At 27.6% G+C, this 12,861-nt stretch overlaps 1 protein-coding gene across 1 annotated transcript; it reads left to right on the top strand.

Annotated features, from left to right (window-relative positions):
- Positions 1 to 1,494: 1,494 nt before the first annotated feature.
- On the top strand, positions 1,495 to 3,495 carry LOC108330982 (uncharacterized). Its single transcript, XM_017565588.2, has one exon. It carries the CDS (start codon positions 1,979 to 1,981, stop codon positions 3,416 to 3,418), a length of 1,440 nt encoding a protein of 479 aa, XP_017421077.1. The 5' UTR covers positions 1,495 to 1,978; the 3' UTR covers positions 3,419 to 3,495.
- The last annotated feature ends 9,366 nt before the right edge of the window (positions 3,496 to 12,861 follow it).

The following is a 12,861-nucleotide window of genomic DNA, read 5'->3' as shown; positions in this document are numbered from 1 at the left end:
ATAATTTTTATTTTTTAGTTTATATTTTAAAAGTTACTTTATATCAAATATTTAAAAAATATATATTTTACAAATTATTTTATAAATATATATAAAAAAATTATTCTACTACACCAATCAAATCAACTATAAGTTTCCTTCTATATGTTTTTTACTCTTTCCCTTCATCCAAGCTACTTACCTTTTCATTTTACCCTTCACTTTTCTTTTCTTTCCTTTTACATTTCTCTTGAATCTTTACTGTTCCACATTTGTCTCTCTTCTTCAAGATTTATCTTGAAGTAAACAACATTTTAATCCTAAAACTTACAATAATATAAAATTGGAGTCTAAAAATATTCTCAAAATTATCAGCTGATTTGTACTTAAAATACGATAGTTCATCAAATTTATTCTTAAAATAGTACAGGTAAAAAACTCATCAAATTTTCGAATATAAAATCAATTTAATTCATTGAACTGTTATAAATATCAATTTTTTATTCGTTAAAAAAGGCGTAATAGCTCTGTTTTACCTTAACTTTTAAATTTTCTTAAATTATGTCTAATTTTTTTCCCTTACACATCTTATATTGGGCTAATCCTAAACTTATATATTTTTATGGATTTTACCTGTGTAATTACGTAAAAGTATTGGAATGCATTTGTTTTTTACAGCAAGCATGGAAAAATATGTTCTTTTCAAATGTCACAAAAGTCATTAGTAAAGATTTATATGATAAAATGAATTCATAGAAAAATTGTCATCGACTCTTTAGAACTTCATTGGCATAGATTGAAATTTTCAAACAGAAACTTTAGGATGATATAACAAACTAGTTTTGAAAATTATATATATGAAGAAACAAAGTTGATATTTTAATAAAAAAAACTATTTAGTCCAATTTAGTTAATAAGTTAAACATTAAAACTATAAAATATTAACCAAATCGCAAGATATTAATTAGGTCACTAGAAAACAAAATATTTATATTTTTCTAGAGATAAATATACTTTTATCAAAAAGTTTATTATTAAAATGCTTGATTCGTTTTCTTCTTAATAAATTAAATTTTTTTAATAAATTGTATTTAATGTTGCTTAAGCCTTGCCCTCGAGACGCTTAAGATTATAGGTTAGAAGGAGTTTTCTCATAATTGTTATGAGAAAAACTCTTATAAATAATACGCTAAATTAGCCCAAAAAATGAACACAATCCCTTTAATTTCCAAAATTGCAAAATTGACATATCTGACAGTATGAAAGCAACGATCGGTTTACCGACCGATGATTATTTTATTCATAAAAATAGAAAACAGTTAACTAAATTGTTCGTGTTTTAATAATTTTAAAAACTAAAATAAGTTTTCTTTTATATTTCAAGAGTTAAAGCATTAATTGAATGTATTGTGACCTTTTGACTTAATGGTTTATGGATCGTCTGAACTCTATCAAGTGGATGATTTTTCACTTAATTTATCCAAAATATAAAAATGGGACGCGTATAACAAAAAGTAAATAATTGAACCCTTTTGATCCTCTTATCGAGGCTTTTGGTGCAGACATGGTTCACATGAATCTGAGCCGTTGACTGGGCCATCACAAAAATCAGGATGAGAAAGAATATTATAGACGGTGGAGATTAAACGAGCATAGATAGGCAGTGAAATTGTAACATCTGAAACGCGCAATGTGATGGGTCTCTGTCTCCTATACCACTTTGGCAGCACAGAATTCCACTCTAACACTTATACTAAGACTAACTTCATTTTTTCCACTTCACTCACTCACTCACTCACTCACCCATAGTGCAAACTTCAAACTATAAAATCCTACCCATCCTTATCACACTACCCTTCCCCTCCTTTCGTTCTTTCTATCACTTCCCAAATCTGATGCTATTAAATTCGCATGTGACCCTTCTATGTATTAATTACTATATAGCTAGATCTTAGGGAGCCTCTGTTCGTAGATCTTGAAGCAAAAACCAGGAATACCAATGGCTCAACTCAATCTCAGCAAGGTACTACTGTTCTCTGCTGTGTTATTACTTTCTATCTCCATTTGCATCAGTTCTTCTTTGGAACCTCAATGTGAGTCTACACACTTGTCTGCTACAAGAAAAATGTTGGGTGCAGAAAAAGAAGAGCTAGACAAGCCTTTCAAAAAGAAAACCACCACTCAATCCACCAAAAATCAGACCAAACTCATCAAACCCACTGCTCTATCTTCAAAGAATCAAACCAAGACCATCAAATCCGACAACATTTCCTCAAAAAATCAAACCAAAACCCTCAAATCCAATATCCTTTCCTCCAAAAACCAAACCAAAACCACAAAATTACCCATCAACACCTCCACCAAAAACCAAACCAGGCCACTCAAGCTTAATTCCACTTCCAAAACCAAACCTACCACCGATACTGCCCTCAAGAAACTCAACAACTCCACCGCCGCCACAAAGATCAAGAAGCTCAACGTCACCTCAAAATCCCCTACATCAAAACCCAACACAGTTTCTTCCACTTCAAAATCATTGGATCTCGCCAAAGCAAGTAACAAAACAGCGAAAGCCACCGCCACTAAAGACGAAGCAAACAAGAACAACAAGCAAGCTAAAACAACAAAAGCAGATCAAAGTCACGAGGCAACAGACAAGAAACAAAAGACTCCGCAGCAACAAACCAAGAAGAAACCTACGAAACAGACACCGCCGAGTTGGATTCTGGACGAGGATGATGATTTGGTTTCAGAGTTCACAGATCTACCGAATAGATTCCACCAAACACTCCTCCCCGACCTCGAACGAATCTCGACCACTTCCAAAGCCTACATCACCAAAGCCAATAACGAAATGACAAAAGGTTTCAAACCCTACGTCGGAAAAAAATACGCACCCACCGTCGCTGCCGTTATCTCGTGCTTCTTCGTATTGATACCTTTGCTCTTAGTTTCTCTCCTCTGCTCAAGAATCAAAGCCTATTTCTCCCTCCAGAAAATCTTGATCTTCATCCAAGTCTACCTCTCAATCTACTTCACCGTTCTCTGCGTCACATCGTTGTTCACGGGTCTCGAACCACTCAAGTTTCTATACTCTACTTCGCAGTCCACGTATCTGTGCCTGCAGGTGCTGCAGACTCTCGCTTACGTGCTCTATTTGCTCCTCCTCCTCATGTATCTCGTCCTCGTCTTCTCCACCGACTGTGGGCTGGGCTCCAAGTTCTTGGGCCTGGCCCAGGTCTTGGTGGGCTTCGCTGTTGGGCTGCATTACTACGTGACGGTGTTTCACAGGGTGGTCTTGCAGCAACCGCCGAAGACGAATTGGAAGATCCACGGGATTTATGCCACGTGTTTTCTCCTCATTTGCGTTCTTGCCAGAGCTGATAGAAGGAAAAAGACTTACGTGGAAGACGGTGGAGGAGAAGGCAAGAAAAATTAATGTATTTTTTTTTACTGTTATTTTTTTTTCATTTCAATTCGATTCAATTTAATAATTAAAACAATATCCAAAAGCAACCAAGCAAGCTTATTCTATAAATAAGACGACAAAAACACTTTAATGCTTCCTAATTTTCATCAAAAACGGAACGTCAATTCTCACTCCCTGAAGTACAATTTGCAAACTTTACGTATTTTATTTAAATAAATAAATTTACCATACGTTCACTAATTATAGATATGCCATCTAATTAAGAATAACTAAAACTTCTAATTGTAAAAATCGGCCAACCAAATTTGAAAAATTGGAGACTATAATTTTTTCTTCATTATAAAGGAAGATCGTGTTGCGATACACATGTTTGACTTATTTGCATAAAGTTCTTCAACTTCGACAAAAGAATAATATAAAAGCCGAATTGGATTCCCTGTAATTTGAACTGATTGTCATGTGTGTTTTCAGGAACTTTTTTCTGCTTCAATTTAACACAAAACTAATTTTTTTATAGACAGATTTAACAAAATTGACTAAGTATGCCATTTTCTTTCAAAATAAAAAAAAATGCGAGTTTTGAAAACCGAACCGCTTATATATATATATATATATATATATATATATATATATATGGAATAATTGAATTATTTAGCCATACTGGTTTTTGGTTTAATGTGCAGTTTTTATAGTTGACCACCGACAGTTTGTGATGTCACATTGGCATGTGCCACGTGGGAGCTAGTAAAGCAACCAACTGAGTTTGGAAGAGTGTATTGGGCCGTTTAGGGCCCAACCAGCCTCATTAAAGCCATCATTTTCTTACACTTCTTCCATAGAAACCCTTCTCCAAGAATGTGTCTGGTGATTAAATACAATTATGATATTTCACCAAATACTTAATTTTGGTTGTTTAAAGCTTTACGTATCATTAATCATTGTATTAATTTCTTCAAAATTTAAGGCAAGTGTTACAAATAGATCTTTCGAATCCATCTTTTATTATTGACTAAATTTATTGTAAAATATTATCAGTTTAATTTTTACTACATTTTTCATTAATACCAAGGATAAAAAATTATTCCATTTTACAAAGTCCAGGATTAAAATTTTAAAAATTAAAATATAATCGATGCTTAGAATTCAAAGAATGAAAATGGGAGTTCATGTTTCTCTTAAAACCCTTTTAATTAGAACTTAGATCCCAGCAGGAGTTTCTATCGTGGTTTTGTTTCCTTCTATCTATTTATCTACTGCCAGATCAAGACCATTTTGGTTTGAGAATTCTACCATGACCATAGTCACGTATAGTATCAGTTTTAATAGTTGACTTTCGTTAATCAAGCATAACCTATATTCCCGTATGTTATAAGTTTTAAGATTTTGTCTCATTATTTAAGCAAAGTCCATTATAAATTATACATTATGAATTATTTACTTCTCAAATTTTTTATATTTAAGATTATCACAATGGAAAGTTTAAGAAAACTGATGGAACTTTTTTACATTCAACTCGTAGACTACTCATAAATTCGTAAGAATTTTTGTCATATAAAAATATATATAATATTATACTAATTTACTATTTTAACATTATAATTAATTAAAACAATAAACAATAATTCTACAATTCTAAAATAACTAGTTTTAATAGTATATGATTATTATGTAACTTTAAACTACAAAAGATAGATAACTTCATACAATTATAAAATATCAATTTTTAAATGATATAGATTACATAACTAAAAATAATAAGGCTCAATTTTTTTTTTGTTGAAAAATTTTAAGTTAGTCATTTACTTAGCTTTTTGTTTCAATTATGTTTCAATTTTTAAAAAATTGACTTAATTAGGTATTTTTTAAAAAATAATACAAACGTCATTAACGGCATGTCATTATCAATTTGTTTTTTTTTTTCACGTGTCAAGTCGTTGGGTAACATGTGGCACTGTCAATGTCATGTGACAGGATAATGTTAGTATCAAATATCATTATCTAGTACTCAATTTAGTCTTTATACATGTCTCTTTGATTCAATTCAGTTCCAATTTGTTTTAATATGGAATAATCTTGTTCCTCTCTAAATTGAGACCAAACTTATTATTTGTATAAATGTTATACTTATGTTTTTATTAAAAATAATATTTTAACATATTACATTATTATATATTATTAATCCATCTTTTATAAGATTAAAACTAATTAATAACATTTATACAAATAATTAATTTTAATAAAAATATCAATATAAAATTTATATAAATAATAAAATTGGTCTCATTTTGGAAGGGACAATATTACTCCATTTTGAAAAAAAATTAAAACTAAATTGAATCAAAGAGACATATACCCTGACTAAATTGAATACAAAAGAATGACATGTAATACTGTCCTATGTGACACTAATAGTATCATGTGTCACATTATAGAACCTGACACATGGACAAAAAAAAAATTAAAAAATTAAAAAAATCATGAATTGACGTATTGCATATCATTGACTGTTATTTGTAATTTTTTAAAAAAGGAATTAATTGAGTTAGCACAATTGAAACAATAATTTTTTAAAAAAGGAATTAATTGAGTTAGCACAATTGAAACAAAAAGTTAACGGATGACCACCTTGAAACTTTCCAACCAATGAGGACCAAACGAGTAATTAAGTAAAATAATTATTTGTTTTTAAGACTTTGTCACAAAGTCTATAATGACACTATTTTCAAAATTAGCATCATGAAGTTCATTAACTCTGACATACAAATTTATTAGATATCAAAGATTTACCATTAGACTAAAGGATATAGTTACATAATCATAATAATCTAAGTGTCATGAAACAATTGATGTTACATGCAACAAAAAATTATATTATCAAATATCAAATGGATCCAAAATTGGATTAGTTGAACTCACTTTATCTACTAAGTTAACATTTTCACCGTTACTTTGTCTTGAACTTGTTCGATCTTAATATTATCTCTCTCTTTAGTTATTCATTCATCATCATACTCAATATCATAGATTAGGTAAGGAACAAAATTTCTAATTTGTTTATTTCCTACTTCTAGTTATACATCACAAAAATTAAATCATTTATCTTTTTCTCATACAAAAAATTTCTTATTTTTACATATGAAATTTTACTAACAATATAAATCCAATATAGAAAACTAAAAACCACAAATAATTTGATAAACTTAAATTATCATTTCAAATGAGTTTCACTTACATCGGACGCAAAGGAAATACAAGCTCAAAACTTGAATAACATACCTCATGAACTTTAGCGCTCGATCTCCAAACATATTCATCATTCTCTAATTGTTACAGCCGTATACATTTTCCATAGAAAGCAATTTTGTAACATAATCAAAGTCAATAAGTTACAAAATATTTTCCCTTCTATTCAACTTTCATTAACAATCTTCTCATGTATACATAAAACCATCTTTCACTTCAAGGCCATCATTTTTAAAAATAAACTCATAATGCAAGTAAACAATATGTAATTAGATGCATGTAAAATTAACCATTTCATCTCTCATAAATTATTTGCTCAACAAGTTCATGATTATAAAAATACTAATTATGTTGTAATGGAAATAATTACATTTACAAGTAATTAAATTTTAAATGAGATAATGTTTAGAAAATATACATTTTAACAATATTATCAAAAGTTACATTTAATATTTTGTCTTCCACAATATACCTCTCATATATGAAACTCATTATGATCTTACAATTGAATCCATTAATCAACAAACTACATTGAAAAGGACAACAACTTTGAGAAATATGGTTATATTATTCCAAAACCAATTATCTAATATCATGCTGTAAACTTTCCTTTTTGTTTTGAAATTCCAAATTTTCTTGCACTCACAAAACATGTTTTTTCAGTTATGTTTTCAATTCATGCAAACAACCTAAAATCAAGTTGTGGAAAATCTAGTCATGCTAGGTCTAATCAAGTCTTTTCCTTTTATGAAGTTCTTCAACATGTTAATTAACATTGTTCTACCACAAATGAATCTTATAATATTTTTTCCTTTCTTGATATTAATTTTATAGACCTTTAAATCCTTCTTGAAATCTACAAATATTAAATTAATGAAATTAGCAACACGCATAGCTCAATACAAAGTGTTGTCATTATTTTCATCAATATTCATCTGCCTTGAAATTTACACCTTTATAAGAAACCATTTACAGTTATACAACCTATTATTTTTCACTCATTCTTATATTGTTGACAAATTGAATCATATTTTTATTTCCTTTTTCAAAAGTTTCTTTCCAACATCATGATAAGAAGAAGGTTTATACTCAATGTCAAATCTCCAAATTATCTTACAATTTTTCAAAAGTTATATTTCTAATCACATATGACACTTATGTAAAAGTTTGAATAATATCACTTCATTTTTTTTCTTATCTTTATTTATGTCACTAATTTGAATGATATTTATATTGATTATTTTACTTTATTCACCATCAAACTCTTCAATATTATTCAACCTTCTTTTATTTATTGATATATTCTCAATTAATCTTTGCCTCAACTTTTATTATTAAAATTTTAGTTTTTTTTTATATATTAAGATACAAGGTTCATAATCATATAATAATATTTGAAGGTTCATAATCATATAATAATGTTTAAGTTTGAAAATTTTTCATTGAATAAATAATTATGTTAATTGTCCAAAATATGTATTGCAAGACTCTTCTAATCAGTAAATAGACAAATTCGTCTAATGAATAATAATAAACTTGTCTAATTTATGTATGAAAAGACTTAAGTAATTTGTTTTGTTGAACTCATCTTATTAATGTAAGGACAAACTAGTTTAGTGTTTCTTGGTAGACTCATTTAATCAATGTATGGACCAATTTGTCTGAGTACTCATAGACTTACCTAATCAATATATGGAATGAATGATCTAATGATTTTTGCTAAATTTGTTTAATTAGGGTATGAACAAAATTGTACAAGTATTTGTTTAGATTTGTCTAAAGTATATTACAAGACTTTTCCAATTAGTAAATGGAGAAACTTGTATTGTATTAATATTGTCTATTTTGTGTATAAATAGTGATACAATCTTGTCTAGTTAATATATAATAGACTTGTCTAATGTATATTGCTACATTTGTCTAATTTTTTTTCTGTACTCATCTAATAAATGTATGGATAAAATTATCCAATTGTATTGTTAAACTGAATTTATTTTTTTTATACACTTATGTAGTGTAGTGTGTGTTTATAAATTCATATAATCGATATAGGTTTAATATATGTTTTTATACTCCTTTAATGACAAATAAATAAATACATGATATATTTTAAGACAATTATTTTATTTGTTTTTTATCATTTGTTTCAATCTTACTAAAATTGTAGTTCTTACATTTTGAAGTTAAAAATAGGAAAAAATGAATTAATAAAATGTAGGTTTAAACCCTCGAATGGTCCTCGTATTTATATGGGAATCTCAAATGGGTCATCATTTTTTTTTCGATCTAAATTGGGTCATATTTTTTTTGTAAAAATGAGTCAATTTTACCCTAACTGTTAAGTGCTCTCAGACGGCGTTAAGTTTAGCTGAGCTGTATTTTATATTTTGATGGCGTGGCATTGTTCATTAAAATTGAATGGCTGATGTGTTTTAAAATTGTTCACATCACACCTCAAATCAACTTCTTCTTCTTCTTCTGTCTCACCACTTTCTCTCTCTCTCATCTCTTCCAACGCTCAAAAGCTGCAATCTTTCAATTGGGTCATATGTTTTTACCTCCAAATCCATTCAAACAAACAACAAAAAATTTACCTTCAAATCTCCTCAAATTCATTCAATCACTCTTCCCAAATCATCTCCCACAAATCATCTCAAGTGAATAGAGCCTAAGAGAGGAAAAGAATATGTCAATGTCATGTAGTAACCTAAGATTGGAAAGGTTTTTAAGTGAAATAAGAGATCGATGTAAAAAGAAATAAGAGGTGCAAGAAGATAAAAACGAGTGTGGTTAAAAATGGGCTTACTAACTCCAATAAAAATAATCAGTTTAATATTTTTTTAATAAATTTATTTTTATATTTCTCATTTATTATTTTTATTCTTTTCTTCTCAGCTTTTTATTTTTTTATTTTTTTTAATTTGAATTTGAATTTTTTATTTTCTAATTTTGTAAATTTTCTGATTTTCTAAATATTTTATTTTCAAATTCCTTATTATTTTTCAAATTTTCTTATATATTATTATTATTTGTAAAATGATATTTAAATACCTATATATATTAAAAAATATTTATCCGGAAAAAATCTAGTGTTGACAAAGGTCAATGACTGTTTTAAGTTGCATGTGATTTGTAGTTCCATGCATGTGACTCAAAATAACTCAAAATAAATATTTGTTTGTCTATGACAATAGGGATATGCTTAGATTTCTAATTGTAGTTGTATTTGTATAGTTAGATTATCTTGTGAAAAGTAGAGCTCCAAGGAGTATTTGAGTCAAAAAAGTGGTCTCCAAAAGGCAAGGAAATCTTATAATTTTTAATTTCTCTAAGTACAAATGTGTGTGTGTTTGATGTATGTGAATGAATTAAATGATTTCTTAATTGGATTGTGACTTAATCTTATTAGTGAATTGATTTAGTTGCACTTGTTCAAATTATGAAATTTGATTGATTGCTTTGTGATGGGTTGTATGATTTGAATATGAAATTATGAAGTTTGATATCACCAAATTGGTTGAATGGTACTATATGAAATGTTTTCAATCAAAGGACACTTGCTTTTAAGGAATCTAAAACAAGTAAAGTGCTTGAATAGATCATTAACCTCATTTGATGTATAAAGGAGAAAATGTTGATATTTATCAAAGTGTTGTGCATAACTTGAACACCCTTCTGGTAGTGAACCCCAAGGCTCTTAACATCGAACACCACCTAAGTTTTATCAAGCGTACTCTAGTGAGCATCAAAAAAAATTTCACCAAGGGTTGCCCAGATACAATTGGGCACTCACTGCACAGTGAGCTCCAATGCATTGGGGCGTCAAGTGTTGCAGGGACTGTTGGTTGCTCATTTAACAGAGAGCTCAAGTGGACTTAACGTTGGGCCTTGATTTTTGTGTTGTGTTGTGAACGAAAGTAATTATAAGGATAATTACTTCATTTAGGCATGGTTAGCATATGTATTGAGCTAGAGTCCCAATCTTGAGTTATCCTAACTCTACAAAACTCATAGACTCATGTAGAGAATGAAGCTTAGGTAGTCAGAGTTGAAGAAGATTCATATATCAGGATTTGAGTTTGAAATATAATCACTATGACAATGTTATAGAGAATTTTTCCTATCATAATAGTTATGAGTCAAGTCACCATGGTTATTTTACTTAAATTCACTACAAAGTGTTCTATGTTATATGCATGACTTAATGCATATTTAGCTTAATACATGTTATTTCCATATATAATGTAAATCGCTTATTCTAATTAAATGACTACATGTATAGAATATTGTGGTTGTATTATTAAAGCTTTGTTTAAATTAAATTTTTATATGTTAAAACTTTATAAAAATAAATAAACTTATCCTTGTGATTTATTTGTAGTTGGTTGTTCATTTATTATGTTCAAGTGATACACAAGTGATAATGCAGGAAATTATAAAGTCCAAGAAATTAGAATTGAAAGAGATGCAAGATATATTCTATATTTTAGAATTTATAATCTTTTCCTATTATAATGTTTTGATCCTTCTTCTTTTGAAAAATATAAAAATTATATGAGAAAGTTGTATATTTCTAATGTTTACATGTTGCTTAAATGTTTAATTTATCTTTTATGTAATTATATGGTTAAGAAAATTATATTTAATTAACCAAATCCTAAAGTGATTAAGTGAGAGACAGAGAAAAAAAATTACAAATTCAACTTTTCCACTAACATTTAACATATATAAGATGAGTTTTATGAGTTTAGAAAGAAAGTTGAGAAAAATTGTGAATTTAACTCTTTTACTATCCAAATACTAATAATTAACATTTATTAATAAAAAAAATTTAATGACATTTTCAAATTTTCAAAATTACCATAGAACTGAAAAAAAAGTTTAAAAATATAATGTTTTCATATAAATTAAAAAAAAAAAAAAAAACACAACCAACCACGGATTAGTTCCGTATGGCCGCAGACAGAGATGTCTCCTAAGCATAGGATATATAGGGGTATAGGTCTGCAGTTACCTCCGAACCAAAAAAATAAACAAAACAAAGCGCACGACATGACTTATGCTTCCCTCAGCATAACAGTTTGTTCCTCAATAATTAGAGGAAGAAGATAAATGTAAAATTGTAAAAATGTGGTTTAATGAAAAGTTATTATAATATATATATATATATATATATATATATATATATATATATATATATATATATATATATATATATATAAATCACGGTAACACGTATATATAAATAAAAAAAGTAGTTATATTAGGGATATTATTTAAAAGGTTAAATAATTTTGAATGTCTTTATTTTTGTTTCCTTATTTTTTTTATTTTTAAATTGGCTAAATAACGTTAAAAATATATTGATGTAGCGTGTTGATATAACATGTGACGTGATGTGATGACGTGACATATTAACGTGATTTTTTAAATGATATAGTAGAATGACATGAAATTTCACATTTAAAAAAAATGTTTAAACCTTCTTTTGGTCTTTATTTTTGTATGAAAATCTCAGTTCGGTCTTCATTTTTTCATTTGTTTCAATTGAGTCATATTTTTTGTAAAAATGAATACATTTTACCCTAACCATTAACTGATCTCAGACGACGTTAAATTAAGGTCACGTGATGCAAAGAGAATGTACTGATGTGTGTTCCTCTTTTACCTGGAATGTTTTGATTAAAGGAAATGAAAGGTGATGTGACATTATTCACTTCTCTTTATTTAATAGAACTTAATCTTAAATCATACAGGTTGGGATAAAAAAACTTAATAGAAGTAAAAGTAATTTTGTTAAAAAGTTTATATGATTAAATATTTATAAAGTTTAAAATCCTATCTATTACACTTAATTTATGATTTTTTTATATGTTGATTATTTTATTTTAATAATATTAAAAAAATATATTAAGATAATATATTAATTTAATTAATAATCCAATTTAATCATATTCTTTGAACTAAATTATTATAAATTTAGTTTTTTAATTTTAAAATTTTTATAAAATTATGTGTATTTTAATTAAATATTAATATACAAAATTGTTTATATTATATCAAATTATTATATAAAAATAATAACTTATTTAATATTTTTTTAGATGACTATTTGAGAGCAAACATTTTTTTAAAACTAAAATATGTTTATTATATTTTTTTCTAAAATTATTTTATTTTTAAATTTAAATAAATTCAACATATATATT

This window comes from Vigna angularis, chromosome 1, assembly GCF_016808095.1.
Source record: "Vigna angularis cultivar LongXiaoDou No.4 chromosome 1, ASM1680809v1, whole genome shotgun sequence".
NCBI classification, from domain to species: domain Eukaryota; kingdom Viridiplantae; phylum Streptophyta; class Magnoliopsida; order Fabales; family Fabaceae; genus Vigna; species Vigna angularis.
The sequence above is the reverse complement of the archived record's forward strand: the minus strand, read 5'-3'. Positions and strand labels throughout refer to the sequence as shown.